The 19,413-nt window shown below is 47.5% G+C and overlaps 3 protein-coding genes across 6 annotated transcripts; 1 reads left to right on the forward strand and 2 right to left on the reverse strand.

Moving 5' to 3' along the window:
• Positions 1–1,514: 1,514 nt before the first annotated feature.
• Positions 1,515–6,113, reverse strand: CIART (circadian associated repressor of transcription). Of its 3 annotated transcripts, none has more exons than XM_022564302.2 (6): positions 6,032–6,113; positions 5,053–5,469; positions 4,810–4,885; positions 4,504–4,582; positions 4,267–4,369; positions 1,515–2,174 (listed from the first exon to the last, which is right to left on the reverse strand). In XM_022564302.2, the coding sequence occupies exons 2-6, from the start codon at positions 5,455–5,457 to the stop codon at positions 1,647–1,649; spliced, it is 1,191 nt and encodes a 396-aa protein (XP_022420010.2). In that variant the 5' UTR covers positions 5,458–5,469; positions 6,032–6,113; the 3' UTR covers positions 1,515–1,646. The 3 variants fall into 3 exon arrangements, with proteins under 3 accessions (XP_022420010.2, XP_089772231.1, XP_089772226.1); XM_089916105.1 differs by lacking the exon at positions 6,032–6,113 and adding an exon at positions 5,839–5,987; XM_089916100.1 differs by lacking the exon at positions 6,032–6,113 and adding an exon at positions 5,644–5,831.
• Positions 6,114–6,193: 80 nt separating this feature from the next.
• On the reverse strand, positions 6,194–13,653 carry C1H1orf54 (chromosome 1 C1orf54 homolog). 2 transcript variants are annotated; one of them, XM_022564297.2, is made up of 6 exons: positions 13,445–13,653; positions 12,170–12,253; positions 11,710–11,768; positions 11,182–11,292; positions 8,959–9,060; positions 6,194–8,275 (listed from the first exon to the last, which is right to left on the reverse strand). In XM_022564297.2, the coding sequence occupies exons 1-5, from the start codon at positions 13,488–13,490 to the stop codon at positions 8,962–8,964; spliced, it is 399 nt and encodes a 132-aa protein (XP_022420005.1). In that variant the 5' UTR covers positions 13,491–13,653; the 3' UTR covers positions 6,194–8,275; positions 8,959–8,961. The 2 variants fall into 2 exon arrangements, with proteins under 2 accessions (XP_022420005.1, XP_022420006.1); XM_022564298.3 differs by having other exon boundaries at positions 8,959–9,057; positions 13,445–13,548.
• Positions 13,654–16,009: 2,356 nt separating this feature from the next.
• APH1A (aph-1A gamma-secretase subunit) lies at positions 16,010–19,017 on the forward strand. The gene is made up of 7 exons (XM_089916168.1): positions 16,010–16,339; positions 16,898–17,068; positions 17,235–17,308; positions 17,555–17,677; positions 17,831–17,958; positions 18,380–18,503; positions 18,842–19,017. Exons 1-7 carry the CDS (start codon positions 16,227–16,229, stop codon positions 18,904–18,906), a joined length of 798 nt encoding a protein of 265 aa, XP_089772294.1. The 5' UTR covers positions 16,010–16,226; the 3' UTR covers positions 18,907–19,017.
• The last annotated feature ends 396 nt before the right edge of the window (positions 19,018–19,413 follow it).

The raw sequence follows: 19,413 nt of genomic DNA on the forward strand, positions 1-19,413 counted from the left end.
CACTGCACGGCATGGGGGATCTTAGTTCCCCGACCAGGTATCAAACCCATGCCCACTACAGTGGAAGCACACAGTCATAACCACTGACTGCCAGGGAAGTCCCTACTCTGTCAAGAATTATAGAGAAAAGATGAGAAAGAGGGCAATTGGGCTCAAGAGATATTTTCTTTTTTAAAAAATTATTTTTAAATTTATTTATTTACTTACTTATTTTTGGCTACGTTGGGTCTTCATTGCTGCACGCAGGCTTTCTCTAGTTGTGGCGAGCGGGGGCTACTCTTCGTTTTGGTGCGCAGGCTTCTCATTGCGGTGGCTTCTCTTATTGCAGAGCACGGGCTCTAGGAGTGTGGGCTTCAGTAGTTGTGGCTCACGGACTCTAGAGCGCAGGCTCAGTAGTTGTGGCACATGGGTTTAGTTAATCCATGGCATATGGGATCTTCCTGGACCAGGGATCGAACCCATGTCCCCTGTATTGGCAGGGGGATTCTTAACCACTGTGCCACCAGGGAAGTCTCTCGAGAGATATTTTCAAGAAGGGGTACCTAATCATACTTGCGGGAGGAATAATTATTACTTGTAGGAGAAAGAAAGAATAAATAATTCAATAACAAATGGAAGTTACAAGGTAAAGAGGGCGTAAGTGACTCAGCGAAAGTTCCAGAGGTGCAAGGTAATCAAAAGCACAACTGGAGAAGTTTGCCCTAAGGGGAGGGCATGTTGTCTGAAATAAAATGAGACAATAATTCACTGAGAACAGAGGACTTGGGAAACAGGTGAAAGATGTATAACCAGCTATGAGAAATATGCTAAGTAGCCAATGTGCAATAACTAAAATGACTAAGTAGTCTGAAACATTGCCAAGGCTGGGAGAGGACATGGTTTTGATGGAAACTGTGACAAATCAGAAAGAGTAATGCATGGAGAAGGGTAGACGTAGGTAAATTCACAGACTTCAGTTTTGCCCTTTGATGACACTGGGTAGCATACATTTAGCAGCTGCAGTTTTTTGAAGAAGGAGGCCCAGCATCTGAGGGGACTTCCCATTCTGACAGTTCTGGGGCACTGCTTCCTCTTCAAAACTGGCAACCACAGCGGCTGTTCTGGGCTTTTGTGTCCCTCCTCTGGCAGCAGTAGATTACATATGCATTTAGCCACAAGCATCAACAGCTCCCAATAAAGCAAAGAGCTGCCCCAGAGCAGTAGAACCTGCTAGTCTGGGCCAGCTGGAAGGTTACAAGAGTGAGAGACACAAACAGAAAGGTACTAGTCTCTGGGCCTGAATGAAAAAACAACCCAACTCTGAACCCTGTAACTGTCCCAAGGGTGTTCCCTAGGAAGATAGCAGCAGAGAGTCCCTTTTCCTCTCCCACAGGACGTATATTGTCCCATCCAGACTTCTAATTTGGTGGAGCTCGGGTTCACAAACATTCCCATCCCCTTTCTTTCCTGCAGCTCAGAGGATAAATATTGGTATTCGAGGCAGAAGGTTTCAATTTCCCCCTGTCAGCAAACTGTTTAGGTATAAAATTTATTTAATCAGAAAGGATTTCTCTTCCCTCAACACAAATTCACACATTAACAGTTTAAAAAGTATATAGAGAGACATATATTTACACAAATTAGAAACTACAGTCTCAAGTCCTGCATTAGGGATTGAGAGGATGGACATCAGGAGCAACAGAAGGGTGGCTTCCCATCTGTTGTAGGTCTCCCGTGGTCATCTCTCTGGTCATGGTGGGTAGACCAGGAGGGGATGGGGTACAGCTCCAGTCTGATGGCAGAGTTACTGGCAAATTGTGGCAACAAGGCCCCTCTCCAGATAGTTTCTTAGGATCACCAGGGATGACAGGAGATGCTGTAGTAGTAGATGGAACTGGAGAGGTTGGGGCTGAGTGGGTGAAGGGCTGTACTCCATGCTGGAGGAAAAGGATGACACCGATGCTGGTTCCAGTGCCTAAAGGACCATGGCTAAAGGAGATGGTACCTGGGGAACTGAGAGGGGGATTGCAAATTGGAGTAGTGTGGATCCAAGTGAGGTTCATAGCTGGCCATTCAGTGAGGTGCCAAGGCTGCTTTGGTTTCAATATTAGCTGTCCTAGCTGTGTCCGGTCCATCTTTTCCACAGAAAGTGCAGGAGAGGAAGCAGCTGGATAACTGTGGTGGCCTGGAGAATGCTAGGGATGGGGAGAAAAGAGAAAAAATTATATGAGAAAGCTTTCAGATTAACTCCACCGGGTTGCTTAAACATTTGCTTTCCTTGGGAACTCTGTAATGCTAACATACCTTGTTTTATGCAATAGATAATTTCCTGTCAGGCCATAATTAAGTAAAAGTTTTAGTAACCAAACTGTACTTTCATTTACTTAACAAATTCTTGTACCACACACTATATAGGCGCTGGCTATTCACACATATACAAAATAAAACAAACAGTCCCATAGATTCTCACTATTTATAAACTAATTTATTTTAGAACTTCTTTCTAAAAAGTCTATTTTTAACTGGAATCATCATTTCCCAATTTCTGTATTTTAAGTTCTAATTTCCTATGTTGAGTTCCTTAAGAAGTGTAGATTAATATGCAGGCAAGATCCTCCTGCTTATGTTTATGTATTTAGTTTTTAAAATAAATTTATTTTATTTATTTATTTTTTGGCTGCCTTGGGTCTTCATTGCTGTGCATGCATGGGCTTTCTCTAGTTGCGGCGAGCGGGGGCTTCTCTTTGTTGTGGTGCACAGGCTACTCATTGTGGTGGCTTCTCTTGTTGCGGAGCACGGGCTCTAGGCGTGCGGGCTTCAGTAGTTGTGGCACTTAGGCTCAGTAAGTAGTTGTGGCACACGGGCTTAGTGGCTCAGCGGCATGTGGGGTCTTCCCGGACCAGGGCTTGAACCCGTGCCCCTGCATTGGCAGGCAGATTCTTAACCACTGCACCACCAGGGAAGTCCCCCTCCTGCTTTTTTTTTAAATTTATTTATTTGTTTATTTTTGGCTGCACTGGGTCTTCGTTGCTGCGTGGGCTTTCTCTAGTTGTGGCGAGCGGGGGCTACTCTTCGTTGCGGCGCATGGGCTTCTCATTGTGGTGGCTTCTCTTGTTGAGGAGCACAGGCTCCAGGCACGTGGGCTTCAGTAGTTGTGGCACGTGGGCTCAGTAGTTGTGGCTCGTGGGCTCTAGGGCGCAGGCTCAGTAGCTGTGGCGCACGGGCTTAGTTGCTCCGTGGCATGTGGGATCTTCCCAGACCACAGCTCGAACCCGTGTCCCCTGGGTTAGCAGGCAGGTTCTTAACCACTGTGCCACCAGGGAAGTCCCCTCCTGCTTATTTACAACTCAATTATTCCCACAGCAGTTGAAAACAAGGACTGTCCATTAGCTACAGGAAACATTCCTCTCCCTATCATTTGAGTGCCCCCTACATACTCTATTATTTGAAGGCACAGAAAATAGGTCATCCCACACTAGATCTAAGAATCTTTTCAGGGACTTCCCTGGTGGTGCAGTGGTTAAGATTACACCTTCCAAGGCAGGGGACATGGGGCCGGGAAGATCCAACATGCAGCGAAGCAACTAAGCCCGTGCACCACAACTACTGAGTCCACGTGCCACAACAACTGAAGCCTGTGCGCCTAGAGCCCGTGCTCCACAACAAGAGAAGCTACCACAATGAGAAGCCCGCGCACCACAACGAAGACTGGCATCCGCTCACCGCAACTAGAGAAAGCCCACGTGCAGCAACGAAGACCCAACGCAGCCAAAAAAAAAAAAAAAAAAAGAATCTTTGCAATACTCTCCTTATGGGTGCCCCATGGGTGCCTTCACCCCTCCCAGTGATGTACTTCTTGTGACCAGTCCTCAAAACCCATGCTTCCAGAGGGATACAAGGGTACTTGGGAAGGAGTAAAAAGAGGGAGAGGGAAAGGGGTTTAGGGGCAGCAGAAGAGAAAAGATTTGCAGAGAGAAGCTGAGGAATCTTCCTGCATGATTCATTTGGCCAGGTAAAAAGCATTCTGTATCTATGCAGAAAGCAGATAAGCTACAACATGAGGAACAGGGCTAAATTCCATGGAGTTCCTTGAGATGATCCAAACAAAATAGAACCCCCAAACACCTAGAAATCAAGACAATGAAGGAAGTTTAGGCATTCCCTTCCCTGAAAAGAAAACCTGTTGAAAAGTTCCAAAAGAAAATGCAAGAGGGAGCCCAATTCTGCATGTACACTTCATTTCTTTGGTTATTTCCCCACCTTTTCCTCAGGTTTATAAGTTCTCACCTTGGTCAGCTGACTATGCAATGATGACTTCTGGGCAGCTATATGAGGAAACCAAGTCTTTAACATTCCTTCTACCTGTAGCAGGGTTCCTAGATAACGCTCTCTGTGAGGAGAAAAAAAAAAGCCATTAGGTGTGAAAAAAGCAACAGGACAGGACTGGAGATAGCTCCTTTTTTATGAAGTACTGAGGAAAGAGCTCTTTTATGAAGTACTGAGGAAAGAATCAAGGGGACTTACCCCATCTGTGGCTTCTGCAAAACACCTACTATACGCTGGATCCTGTCCATTGCCACGCTCTGCTGGAAACTGCTCAATCCTGGGGTCAGGAAAGAGAAAGATCAAGGATTGAGATTCAAGAATTTAATCAGGTAAAGGAAAGACAGAAGGGGTTAAAATGGATTCACCTAAAGAAATTGTCACAGGAGAAAAAGCTAATCATCCAGGCCCCAAACAAAGACTTAAGAGAAATACACATTCAAAACATATTTTGAGAGACAGAGAGATGAATGTAGCTCAAATGAATGCAAGTAATCAGATAACTACCTCTCTCAAATCGACCCATCTTCAGTCCATTCAGTAGGTCTGTGAGAGGGGGTATGAATCCTCGGAGCTCTTTACACTGTAGAAAAACAGGACAAAGGGTATGAGAAGACCAAGAACTGCCCACACCAGTACTTATTCTTCCATCTCCCAATCTGAGAGCCAATACTATCCTCATGGGGTCCTTACCAACCAACTGGGTGCTAAGCCACTTGGTCGTATCTCCTTTCCCCAGCTTTCTCTTACCTTCTGAGCAAAGAGCAGGTCTCCTTCTGTGGTACAACCCTGGATGTTTAGACTGGTCTCCAATTCACCACCTCTTGATCTTTTGACCCCAGATCCTGACATAGAAGAAGCCAAGCCCCGCTGTTCCGAGTGAGATGCTGTAGGTTGCTTACTGGAAACCTTGGGTCGTTGCCTGCAGCGGATAGGACCAGGGCTGGGCCGAGAACCTCCCCTCTGACCAACAGTGTCTAGCCTGGGGCCATGGGCCCACTTGTCCTCCCTCTCACTATCGGAGGGGAAGCCAGAGTCACTGTTCACTGGGGAGGTGGAAAAAGAGGAATAAAGAGAGTAGGAAGAAACGCTAGATGGAGAATCCATGGGTTTAGAAGCAGGGGCTGGAGAGCAGCTCCCGGAGTACCCAAACATCGGGACCTGCAACTGAAGAGCAAAGCAAGGGAGTTTGAAACCAGAATCTGAGTATTAGGAAATGGACTGGGAGACTAGGGTGTACTGTCTGCGATCATAATATCTCCTCCCTCCCTCCCCAATATTACCTGTCTCAGGGACAATTTAAAAAGTCATCTTCCCCGCCTCCCCTCCTCCATTAAGAACCTGGATTGCCTCTCTGGCCTCCGCAGAGCAGCTCTTAGCCTGACACAGACTCTTTTCCCTCAGTTCAGAGTAAATATAATGATTTGACACCTTTCCCCGGTTCGCCTCTTCTGGTCTCATCCTGACCCCGCAGTGAGCCTCTCTACCTGAGATCACGCCACCGGCAAGCCGGAAATCTGCGGCACCCGAACCCACCTAGGGACCCGGCAGCAACCTCCCTCCTCTTGCCAATCTTTCTGATCAGGATCCCTGCGCCGGACCATCTCCAGTCGCGCCTGCCACGTGATGCGATCCCTCTCAATACCAATATCCGCGTTGAGTGCCTAAGCCCACTCCCACCGGGTCTGATCCTCCTGCGCGGATCGCTCCCTGACCTGAGTCTCCTCACCTGTGTCGGTCGGCTCAGCCCAGGCTGTCTCCAGCTCCTACTCCGACTGTCGGGTCAGGGCTACCCACCTCCGCCTCCCTCCCACTGGGTCCCGCCCCTTCCCCCGCCCAGACACGTGCAGCTCCGCACGTGCCTTCCCCCGGCGTACACAGACCTCGCACCCTCATTGGTTGTCTAGCCGGTGGCACGTGACTCTCGTTACTGAAGTTCACATTCCATTTGCTACAGCATACAGGGGCTCGGCCAATAAAGAGGCAGTCAGGTGACGATTGGTTGGAAGGTAAGCATTCCGTGCTCCGCCCCTACATGCGGCTAGCGAGGAGGACCCGGTGATGAGAGAAGGAGGAGGATGGAAAAAGAGTGGAAAAGAAGGGAGGGGAGGAAAAGGGCGGAGCCTGTGGCTTTAAATAGGATGGTGGTGTGCCGGAGCCGCGCAGCTGGAGTGTGCAGACTGGTTGTGTGACCTAAGGAGTGAGCCTTGAGATGTGGGACTCTCGGCTCTTCCTTGGGAACCGACCCCTCTTTCAGCGCCTCCGCTCACGAGTGCAGCACGTGGAAACGATAAGCGACTTGCGTCTGCAACGTGTGTGAGACAATGGATGTGTGCCACTATGTATACTCTCCCCCTCTCGGCGGCCCAGCTCTCGTGACTTCCCGGTCTCTGTTTCACCCTCCCCTCCTCCTCCTTCTCCTACAAGTTGGGTGCCTCCTGCCCTGCTGGGTGAGGAGGGTGGGGATTGCTGCCGAGAACACCGCGTCCTCTCCCCGGCTCCCGCTGGGGCGGCTCCACCAGCCCTTTCCTTATGTAACCCGCCACGCACGTTACCAGCTCAGATGCCAGCCCGCCACGACTCCAGAGGTCAAAGCCCCGCTGGGTTGCTCCTGACTTTTCTACCCCGGTTCCCCGGGCCCTGCGCCCTTAGTTCTGTGTTTCTTAGCACAAGAAAAGGAGAGTGGGTAGGTCTCTGATCTCCTAGATTATGTACTTGTCCAGATTCAGTTTCTTCATTTGTCCTCTGGAGAAGATTTGAAGGACGGAGGGTGGCAAGTCCGGAGTTTACTATTCACTGGCCCTTGCAGTGCTTTGTTTTGTTTTGTTTGTTTGTTTTCTTTTGCTGTGCCAGGAGGCTTGCGGGATCTCAGTTCCCCAACGAGTAATTGAATCCGGGTGACCGCAGCGAAAGCCCGGAGTGCTAACCACTAAGCCACCGGGGAACTCCCCCTTGCAGTATTGAGAGCACAGTGGGGAGAAGGGGACAGGACCCAGGGACTGTGGGCTGATTGAAGCTATAACACCGAAGAGGCCGCAAGGGGGCAGCCCAGTTCTTTTTAGGGTCGAAGGATAAAAGGAAAAAAAAAATTTTTCTTTTTAAAGTTTGTCCCTGGGCTTCCCTGGTGCAGTGGTTAAGAATCCAACTGCCGATGCAGGGGACACAGGTTCGAGGCCTGGTCGAGGAAGATCCCACGTGCTGCGGAGCAACTAAGCCCATGTGCTACAACTATTGAGCCTGCACTCTAGAGCCCGCAAGCCACAACTACTGAAGCCCACGCGTCTAAAGCCCGTGCACCACAACAAGAGAAGCCACCGCTATGAGAAGCCCGCGCACCGCAACCAAGAATAGCACCCGCTCGCCGCAACTAGAGAAAGCCTGCAGCAACAAAGACCCAAAGCAGCCAAAAATAAATAAATAAATTTATAAAAAGAAAAAAACAGTCTGTCCTCGAATGCCTTAATTACTAACTGAAAAGGTACATAGTTAGGGGCTGGAGGGGGGAGATAAGGGAGGGAGGGTGTGAATTTTAAAAATCTATTCTAAGTAGTTTTTGATATTTTACGTATGTTTAACAATGTGCTTATTTTATAAAAAGGGTTCCACTTCAACTTTCTTTCTCCAGATATACTGTCTCAACACCATATATGATAAAGCAAAACAGTAGAATTAGAGGGAATTATAGGCTGTGAATAAACCTGTTGTTTGTGGGTGTTTTTCTCCATTCTTCCCAAAATTTCAGGGTTTATTTTCTCACAGCCCTAATAATTCCCTCTAACTCTACTGTCGCCTAACTCCCTTTCTAATCTACCCTTCACACACCTATATCCTGGTGCTCTCTTCAGTGTTGCAGCTTTAGAACTGACCCTCATAAAGGAGTAGAGAGTAACCAGATTACTTCATTTATTTATTTAATCTTCCACTTTCCTCTTCCCAAATCCCCATCCAATGAGTCGTAGCAGCCTTCCCTCTCCTAAAAAAAACAAAACAAAACAAAACAAAAACGAAGAAAGGGAAAAACAAAAAAACAGGGTCAGGGGACTCAGGAAGCCCCTCCCACCTCTATGGAAACCCCCCAGATTTCTTATTTTGAGCTAGATTTCCTCATGACATCCACTACATGTGTCCCCCTCCCCTCCTCACTCCTTCCTTCTGCTAAACCCCTTCATACCCATAGTTATTTAGATTACCAACTTAAATTCCTTCCCTATAATACAGGTTTCTCTTCCTTCCCCCTTTCCACCATCTCTCCCCTACATTAGGGAACCACCCCCACTTCTGCCTCTTGACTCTGCCAGGTTGTAGGGCCCCTCCCATTTTGCCATCTGGCACCTGAAGAGCCTTAAACCAGGCCAGGCTGGAACCAGCTTTGATTCCTCGAGGCAGACTGGAAACCTGAGGAAGTTTCTTCTCCATTCCACCTGCTTCTGCTCTAGGAGGTCCTGAAATCCTCCCAGTTCAGAAAGAGTAATGACTCTTATGACAAAGGCCTTTGCCTCAACATCTCCTAAACCTCCTTAAAGTTAGATAAGATTTTTCTATATGTGATCCCTCTTTAAGCAGCTCAGACAGAATTGACCAGGCTGGAAACACTAGCCAGAGATACTGGTAAAATTGCTTCACAGACTCCCCCAAGGCCAGTGGCTGCACTCTCACCTTCTACGTGAAATACATCCCCCCCTGAACGAGGGCCCAGGACAGGAGGAGTGCACCAGGACTCTGCAGACTGGATACAGCATTGTTCAGATCTGGACTCTGCTAAAATACAGACATCCCCTCATAGTAGGCTAGTGTCACCCTTCCTACTGCCCACCTCCCACTCTGGAAGGATAACCATCTCTTTACACCAATCTCTGTCTTCTTTACTCTGAGCTTAGAGAAAGATCCAGCCCTCCTCCCCATCACTATAAGAAGTCCTTTCCTCTGTGCCTTTCAGCCATTCCTGACCATACCAGGGAGACCTGACTCAATTCAATGAGATGTTTTTTGTTTTGTTTTTTAAGCTATGTGCATGACACTATACTAGTCACTGTGCTAGGTGCCATAGGGGGGACATAAATATAATTAAGACAGTGGTTCTGTCCTCACAGAGTTTACAATCTAAAGAGAGCCTACTATACACTTTAAAATATTTATCTGTCCTTGTCAAGCATCAGCTTTCCATTTCTACTAATTCTTCCCATCTGTGTTCAACTATATTCAGACTGCACTTTGATCCTGTTGCCCTTTCTAGCTGTTGCTTCTCTTTTTGCATTACCAGATTTCTCAGATGGTTGGTCTATCCTCTCCCTCCACTTCCTCACAATGTATTCCCGCTCTAACACCACAAAATCTAGCTTTTGCTACATCCACTCAATTAAAACTACTTTCTCTCTGATTATCAATCACCTCTTTCTCCTTGGCCTCTTGGTAGCTTTTGATTGATTGTATTAAGCTTTCTCTTCTAGACTTTAAAATACAAATTTGGCTATCTGCCTACCTCTCCAATCAGCTCGTCTCTATTTCCTTTGTTGACTCCTCTTCTACTAACTACCGGCACAGTCATTGGCCTTTTGGTCTTCTGTGTGTACTGGCTCTAATGAGCTCTACTTTTGTGACTGTGACTTGGCACTTAGAACTGTAGCACTGACTTAATTCAGCTACCTTTACGACACCCTCATAGGGCTGTCATTATAAATTCAGCTTGGCCAATACCAAATTTATAACTTCACTCCTAAATCATTCTAATCTCCCACAGTTCCCATTTTGGTCAACCGTTTTCCCAGATATCCATGTTTAAAACTTTTAAGTTATTTTAACTCTCTCCTCATTTATTGCCCATATGAAATTATCACTGGAGCAAGGCATTTTCTTCAAAATGTTTCTTACTTTTCTCCTCTCCATTCAAAATGCCACTTCCCTAGTCCAGACCTTTAATGGATTGTTTCTGGAATGATGCAAATCTCATGAGTCTCTCTCCACTCCACTGCATCCTTCATACAACCAGATAAATCATTTTTCAAAAATACCACTTTCATTGTGTGTTTACCACACTGAAGAACTTACTAGGCTCCCTATCGCTTATAAGTCTGAACCTTCCCTGATACTTCAGACTCTGTAATTTGGCCCTATCTTCCCATATGTGAGATTATCAAGCAAATATTTGGAGCATTGTAAATTTTATTTCTTAATTTCCCACTGTTCCTTTCCATATACCCTCTCCTTCAGTCATACTCCATCCACTAAACATACCCTGCTTGTTCTATCCCCCTTGTCTATGCAGCTCTTTCATTCTTGGAATAACTATTCTTCCCCCTATTTGCTTTCATTCTTTCATAACTTCCTGCCAACCAAAAGCTCACCTATTTTTCAAAGTGTATTTCAAGCATAATTACCTCCTAAAAGTCTTCCAGACAACTTCAGCCTGTGCTAGTCTCTCTCCTTCCACAGCCTAAAGCACTTGTTTGTCATATGCTGTCAAATGTATATGCAATTTAACATTGTTACAGATCTTTTCATTTTGTTTTAAATGTTTCATAAGTGTTAACTTGAGTTTTATGAATACTTTGAGGACAATAACAACATCACAGATTTCTTTTTCATCATCATCAGCAGCAGCAGCTCTAGGCATAGGTTACTTACACATTAAATACTATTCAACTGAAATTTAACTGCACCAAATCTTCCCAGTGTCCTGTATACGGGCTAGTATTAAATCTCAGTGAAAGAAATGATGGCCAAGCTGAGATGAACACCTGCATTGTAGTACTAGTTATTTGGCTCCCCCATCCACCAAAGCCTCCCTCTGCTGCACGTCACCAGCTCTGGGATCTATCCAGGGTAAGGGTTGTCTGTCTCCCTCCACCCCCCCCACCCCCGCCTTATCCCCAATCCACTCACTGGTTCCATTGTCACTGGTTTCTCTGTTACAGGCTTCTGATGGTCTGCAGGGTCTGTTTCACGACTAATGGTAGTCTCTACTGCTTCCATTACCTCCTTATCCCACTTGTTCTGCCCTCAGTAGGAATCGGAAACACAGAGTTATCACTGCCTCCATCCAATAATCTCACAGATTTTCTATTCAGAGTTCTTTTCTCCTTCACCACCTCTTCTCCCCCCTTCCCATCCCCCAAGACTTAAACTCAGGGATCTTCCCTACTTCATGTTTGCATGGATTTTGTACCCATCCCATTCACCATTTCCCTTGTCTCAAGGATTTTTCCTCCCTTTCAGTGTCTTAGCAAACCTACTGCATTCTGGCTTCCTCCCCAGCTTTGGTTAACAAATTTGTTTTGGGCTCACTACCTAGTTTCACTTCACCTAACTAATTTTTATTCCTGTTCATCACTTCCATTTCCACAATGACCAGTTTCTTTTTAACTGTTACCTATCTTGATCCTCCTAGAGGGTCATGTAGATATCACTCACCAGCCTGTTCTCTGACTCAAACATAGAGTAATCAACAGTGAAGTTTGCACCAAAGTCATCTGGGGAGGAGAAAAAAAATTAGTAGTAACAAAGGTAGCACTAGATCTGGAAATGAGAAGAGGAAGAAACTGTTCAGAATACTTCAATTTGCTCAAGTTGTAAAATTTACTGGTATAATTCTAATGAACTTTTGATGTTGAAATGTTGGTGAATGTGTATGCATTTATATTTTCAATCTGGTGTCTAAAATCATGTACAAATTTGAAAATTTTCTAATTTCTAAAGGCTTGAAAATCACTAGTTTGAGACATAACATCATGAGCTTGATAGTCTTTGCTCATAGCCACATTTCTCTCTGACCTAGTTATACCATTGTAAAGGAAACGTCAAAGTGTCAGAACTGAGCATCTCCCAAACCTCTCTCCATCCTGCGAAGGGTCAGAACCTTATACATACTCACCATAGTTGGGGGTGACTGTGTAATAATAGACCACCTGATAATAGTCATCCTCTTCCAGTCCTTCTTCATCCTCATATTCTTGTCCTAGGGGGACAAGGACTAGAGGTCAGGGGGCATCTGGAACTCCTTAGCAATAGAAGGACACCTGACGTTGACCTCAGCTCTATCAGTTTCCTTTCCTTCTGCTTCCACTCTACTATCTCCCTGCCTCTGTACCTCTAAACCTTTCTCAGTCTTCTGGGCTCCATAACTCTGATGAGACCTGTTACACTGTGCCCTTTCAATCCGGGAACTCCCAGAAGAGAAAACGGGTCCCTTCACACACTGTAACCCAAACTAAGCCTTAAAAAGGTAGGAAGCAGAGAGACACCAGAAATTAAGACCTCCAAATCCACTCCTCAGTATGCTCTAGACCTACTGTATTTGTGAGAGATGTTCTCTTATCAGTGTCTCCCACAACTAACACACACACAGCCTCTTGGACTTGGGCTTTAGTTCCAGTTTCAATGCTAACTGGTAGAATATCTCTGAACAAGCCAGTTAACATCTGCTTTCTTAAAATGAGTCAGCTGGACTAAATCATCCATCTGCATTAGTTTTTCTTCCTTTCCAGGATTAAAAATATGTGGCTTGGAATTGACTGGGTCAGGAATTCTAGGCCTCCTGCTAAATATTTCCCTAAGCTCCTTGAATGCTCTCTCTTAACCCCAAGCAATGACACAGAGTCTGGAGGAAAAGGAAACAATGAGAGCACCTGGCAGACTGGGAACAAAGGAGGGAAGGAGCCAAGCTACTTTTGGGACCTTGTCCCTGAAGGCAGACAGTACTCACTATCCTAAAAGCCACCCCTTCTGTGTCTTTACTAATACAAAGTTTTTCTCCAACTCGCTGGGAAAGAAGATACCCTGGCTTCCCTTGCTAGTTTCAGACTGCCCCACCTTCAAAGAGTCCACCTCTCTCCACTCTCACTTTAGTCCTTCTCATCTTGTTCAACTCTGTGGTTATGGCGAGCTGAGTTCACTCTTGTTAGGACCTCCCCATGGCTGGGGCTCCATCCCCATCAGCTGTCTCTTCTTTGACAGGACTATGCTCTCCTTCCCTTTACCTGGCCCTAATTTCCAGGTTCCCCCTCTGCCCCTGAAATCTAACACAGTTGAGAAAGTGTTATCACTCCTTATTGAACTGCACCTCCCGCCCTCTCCTCATTTTCTTTTCTCCCACCCCATTTATGGTAGAAGACCTGGCTCAAAAGCTCAGGGAGAGACGTGTACTTACCCAGGATGAGTGGCACAGCAAGGATGGCTACAAAGAGGACATCCATTCTGGATTCTGCACTAGTGCCTTGAAAGTAAAAAAGGAAATTACAGCGTTTCCCACCAAACTTACCCCGCCTTCTGCCCTCCTCCAAAGCAGGGAAGGAGCTGCAGCAATCCTTCTCCCAGGGGGGGAATTCCCCGCCCACTTGCTTACTGACTGGGCCATCAGTTACTACCAGTGCGGTCCTCAGCCACAGCTGCCCAGATCAAGAGAGGCAAAGTGAACTTTGATGGAAGCATGTTCATTGAGACCCTCTGGCTCTAGACTAGATCCGTTCAGGCCTCCTGCTGCCACTTCCAGAAAAACAAAACAAACAAACCAACCCACAAAAACCCCCCCCAAAACCCAAACCAAACAACAACAAAAACCCCAGCCTACCAAGGAGTTTCCCCTCTCACCTACTTTCCTTCCTTGTTCCCAGTCCTCACAAAAAGCTCACACTCCCTCTCACTGTCCCTAACTTACTATCACTATCCAGAGCTGCCCTTCTCTCTGAGGCTTCATCACAATCTCTTTCTTCACGGTCAAAATATTCTTAGGAAGGGATGAGGATTTTTTCTAGACTGAAAATAGTCTCCCTTCTCTGCGTGTCTCAGACTACGAAGTATGGGAACAATATCAACATCATTGTCTGACTCTCCAAGCACCTGCTGGATTGCTTCTGATTTCAAAAAAAAAAAAAACAGCTTTCAGTCAAGACTAGTTACTTCCTCTCTGCTAAGTACTGATCTCACCTCACTTCTTTCTCAACTTTCTGCACACAGTATGGGAAAAGGGAGGAAGCAAGTAGTCTCTTTTCCTGCTGTATACGCCACACCCCTTCTCCCACTTTCAGTCACTTGGTATGTTCCCTTCATTCTAGCCTACAGGGGTGGAGTTCATCTTATCCTTCTCTCTGCTTTTATATTTCCCATTTTCATTCAATTCAATTTAGAAACATCAAACATAATGTATGTGCTAGGCACAGTGTGCTAGGCCTAGTCTGATAGGCAATTCAGGGTTCAGGGGCAAGGGAATAAGAAAAGAATGCAGGTATTTTTTTTAAGGGAGTTAATAAACATCTATTCAACATCTACTATGAGTAGTCTACGCAAGTCTCTGTGGAACTACCAATGAACGAGATAGGTTTGATTCCCGTTCTTAAGTCAGCAAATGCTGTGGCAACAGCTCAAAGGAGAGATGAGAAGAGTTGTCTTATCCCTATCTCTTCTGGATTGCTCTGCTCAGAAGCAAGACAATAGAGTCTTGAGCACTGGCCAGGATGTTCCCACCCTCTTAACCTTATTGGGGGAGGATTTGCATGGTGACTTCTCACGTACATCTATATAATCTATTCCTTCAGCTCCTTTCCAGAATTTCCTGGAAAAAAATGGAAAACTCTTATGTGGATGTACATCTATACATTGCCATAAATCATTTCCAGGAAGGAAAGTAAGCCTGGTTCTCTCTGAAGAATTTCTATAGTTTTTTTGGGTACTTTGATTACTCTCTCAAGAAAAATATTCCAGTTTCCCTCACTTTCCCATCCTGGTACTCTTTTTCCCAAACATCCTCCCTAAGGACTAACCCCACCTGCATCCAAATGAGGATACAATACCCTCTTCTCATACTTTATACTTCTCATACTTTATACTTCTCATACTTTATACTTCTCATACTTTATACCTTCTCATACTTTAACTTCTCATACTTTAACATACTTCTCATACTTTATACCCTCTTCTCATACTTCTCATACTTCTCATACTTTAACTTTCTTTTGCTCTAATATGCATCCTCTGCGTCCAGCCTGAGGAAAAGACACCACTGAGGTTCATTTTCAGAAAATAAATGGAGGAAGTATGACATAAAAGGAACTGAGTAACTTGGCGGGCTAGTGGTGGTGGGGTGTCATTTTCCAACTCCATAGCTCGAATTGCTTTTTACAAACAACTCTAACTCCCGATTTTAACTCAAAATCCACTCTAACCTTCCTAACATTGCTCTCCGGGCTCCTTTTACTTCCCTCTGATTCTCTTGTCATTACGGATGAAGGCTTCATTAGCGATACACTGTATTGCATGCTTCCTATACTAGCCTGTTCAAAGAGCTCCTACTTTTAAGTGTAACCTTCATCTCTTAGGCAGTAGCTCTAGCTCATTTCCTCTCATTCAAGTAAGAACAATACCCGTCCCTATCTCCCTGCACCCTCTATCCTGTGCTTTCTTTGTATTTGTCCTTTAGGTTCCAACAGGATCTTCCCCCCTCTGCAGCTCTTCAAGAAGCGTAGGATTGCTACCACCCTGCCCCATAAAATACCGAAAGGGAACAGCGACCAAAGTCGAACCGAACCAGGAAACTGAGCTCGGGCCCAGCCCACTGGTTTAACAGTTTGGAGCCACTCCCAGGGCCGAGGTCCAGGAGGAGGGCAGGACTACAACTCCCAGCACGCCGTGAAGCCACGCCCCCTCCGCAGCTCCGCCCCCGCGAGTTCTCCATTGGCCTCCAGGGGGTGGGGATTAGATGGGAGGTGGCCATGGGGACGCGGCAGGGGTTTGTCCCCTCCTCGGCCTCCGTAGAGGAAGTCGCGCCGACCTGTATCTGGGGTTTCGGTGTCCCCGCCTTCCAGGGGGTCCGGGGTGACATTGCACCGCGCCCCTCACGGGGTCGCGTCGCCACCCCACGCGGACTCCCTGGCTGGCGTGCTTCATCCCTTCGCCTCTCTTGGCCGGGCCCCCACCTCGCCCCCAGCTGCCCAGCCATGGGGGCCGCAGTGTTTTTCGGATGCACTTTCGTCGCTTTCGGCCCGGCCTTTGCGCTTTTCTTGATCACTGTGGCAGGAGACCCGCTTCGCGTCATCATCTTGGTCGCCGGGTGAGTTAAGGGGTTGGGGAGACGCGGGAGGACGCCGAAGAGAGAGATCCGAAAGGGGCTGGAGGAACTGGGGCGAGCCTGGGAGCCTGAGAGGGGGAGACAAGTCGGAGGTGAAGATTGGAGAGGATCGAGTCAGGGATCTGGGTGATTCGCCCTTTCCTGTAGTTGGTTTCCGCCTTCCAGAGATCGCACAGATTCCTCCTATACTCCTCCTGCGACGTCCGAGGAGGCCCAAGGCGAAGACTTGGAAGGGGGCTGTGCTGACCTCGGCCGGCCTTAAGGGAGTATCCAGGAATGGATACCTCGCCCTCCTGTCCTCCTACACTCTGGCTCTCATCACTCTGAAGACTCTTTAATCAGATTTCTTACCCTTTCCCTGCGTTCAGATCCCTACAGACTCCCTTGGTGGAGACACCTATCCTATCTCCTCCCTGTCTCCCTGGACAATCCGGAAGTCTAACTTCCACTTTTTATTCTGTAGCCTTGGTTGGTTCCCCTCTTTGATTTCCCTGGTTGCCCCCTACGCTTGCTTGTCTGATTGCCTTTGTCTTTCCTCAGGGCATTTTTCTGGCTGGTCTCCCTGCTCTTGGCCTCTGTGGTCTGGTTCATCTTGGTCCATGTGACCGACCGGTCGGATGCCCGACTCCAGTATGGCCTCCTGATTTTTGGTGCTGCAGTCTCTGTCCTTCTACAGGAGGTGTTCCGCTTTGCCTACTACAAGCTGCTTAAGTAAGGAGTTGGGGTGGTCTGGAGGGGAGAAGGGCAGAAGACTGAACTATAAGTGGGGCAGCCCTGGGTGGTGGTTTGAACGAGGAGGTACTAAGGGAAGATATTAGAGGGGAAGGCGATTCCTGCCCTCCCTCATGTTTTCCCTATCCCACCCACCCCACCCCAGGAAGGCAGATGAGGGGTTAGCATCGCTGAGTGAGGACGGAAGATCACCCATCTCCATCCGCCAGATGGCCTATGGTGAGCCAAGGGAGAGGGACTGGAGGAGGGAGTTGGACACTCCTCTCTCCCAGGGAAGCCTCTAAACATCCACATGTCCTAAGCGGCTTCTTGTTTTTCTTCATACCTGACTTCCAAGGAGAGGTGGTCTGGAGGGAGAGTAGGTGTGGGGGAACTGTGACTGGGAATGGGGAGGGATCACTGGTAATAAGGCTATAGTGTTCTTTGATATTGATGAAGCCCTCCCTCCCCCCCCCCCCCCCCCAGTTTCTGGTCTTTCCTTCGGTATCATCAGTGGTGTCTTCTCTGTTATCAATATCTTGGCCGATGCTCTTGGGCCAGGTGTGGTTGGGATCCATGGAGACTCACCCTATTACTTCTTGACTTCAGGTAAGGTCCACTTTCTTTCTTGCCTCCATGCCCCATTCATCCCTGACCCTGATTTGATTTATTGGCCTTCCCTGGGAGACTTCTTTGGCTCAACATCTCAGGAGGCTGGGAGAAGATGAGGGATGTATCTCATCCCCATCTCCCTCCCTGCAGCCTTTCTGACAGCAGCCATTATCCTGCTCCATACCTTTTGGGGAGTTGTGTTCTTTGATGCCTGTGAGAGGAGACGGTACTGGGCTTTGGGCCTGGTGGTTGGGAGTCACCTACTGACATCGGGACTGGTGAGTTGGGGACAGGGGCCTGAGTTAGAGAGAAAAGAACTTAATGGTGAGTGGGATGGAGGGGAAATATATTCTCACTTCTTAACATTTAAAAACTTACGTTGGGAGGAGGCAGAAAGGTGAGTCTTTAGACGTCTCTCACCTCAGCATCAATTGTATAACCTGCTCTGGGGATGCTCTAGGGAGGAGTTTGAATGGATTAGTCAAACTAATGCAGATGGCCTGAGGTGAGCAGGAGTGGCAGAAACCTCTGAGGGGGCTGAAAAATCACAAATGCTCTTAACCGTGATGATATCGGTGTTCTGAAGGACTGGGAGATCCGAGTGAGATATCTGGGGGAGATTTGGGTCAAAGGCACAAAGAGAATATGGGGATTAGAGGAAGAATCTAACCTCCTTTCTACTCTTTCCCCCATCCCCAGACATTCCTGAACCCCTGGTACGAGGCCAGCCTGCTGCCCATCTATGCAGTCACTGTTTCCATGGGGCTCTGGGCCTTCATCACAGCTGGAGGGTCCTTCCGAAGTATCCAGCGCAGCCTCTCGTGTAAGGACTGACTACCTGGACTGATCGCCTGACAAATCCCACCTGCCTGCCCACTGCCCGTGACTGAGCCCAGCCCTAGCCCGGGTCCATTGCCCACCATTCTCTGTCTCCTCGTCGGTCTATTCCACCACCTTCAGGGTTTTGCTTTGTCCACTCATGACCTTTAGTCTCTAGGCTTTACCAGGAGCAGTCTGGGTTCAGCCAGTCAGTGACTGGTGGGTTTGAATCTGCACTTATCCCCACCATCTGGGGACCCCCCCCCTTGTTGTCCAGGACTCCCCATGTGTCAGTGCTCTGCTCTCACCCTGCCCAAGACTCACCCCCATTCCCCTCTGCAGGCCGACGGCAGGAGGACAGTCGGGTGATGGTGTATTCTGCCCTGCGCATCCCACCCGAGGACTGAGGGAACCTTGGGCGGGACCCCTGGGCCTGGGGTGCCCTCCTGATCTCCTCGCCCTGTATTTCTCCATCTCCTGTTCTGGACAGTGCAGGTTGCCAAGAAAAGGGACCTAGTTTAGCCATTGCTGTGGAGATGAAGTCAATTGGAGGTTCAAGGGTAGACGAGCTCTGAGTTTCCCAGTACCCCCTCCCCAGACTGGATATCTTAAGTCTTTTTCTCAGGTCTGAGGGGAACCATTTCTGGTGTGATAAAGACCCCCAAATTGCCTTTTTCTTTTGAAGCGGGAGGAGGGAGGAAGTATGTGTTAATTCTTCTCCTAACCTCCTTGGACTATATTTTCCCTCCTCAAATTGCTCCTTATGGCTGGGCTTATATCTATCCAGCTTTCCCCTTGGTCCCAGGCTTTGGGGGAAAGGAAGGAAGTGCATGTTTGGGAACTGGTATTACTGGAACTAATGTTTCAACCTCCTTGACCACCAGCATCCCTCCTCTCCCCAAGGTGAACTGGAG

This window comes from Delphinapterus leucas, chromosome 1, assembly GCF_059928025.1.
Source record: "Delphinapterus leucas isolate spDelLeu-1000000601 "Yukka" chromosome 1, BTC_Dleu_Yukka2, whole genome shotgun sequence".
Taxonomy (NCBI): Eukaryota; Metazoa; Chordata; class Mammalia; order Artiodactyla; family Monodontidae; genus Delphinapterus; species Delphinapterus leucas.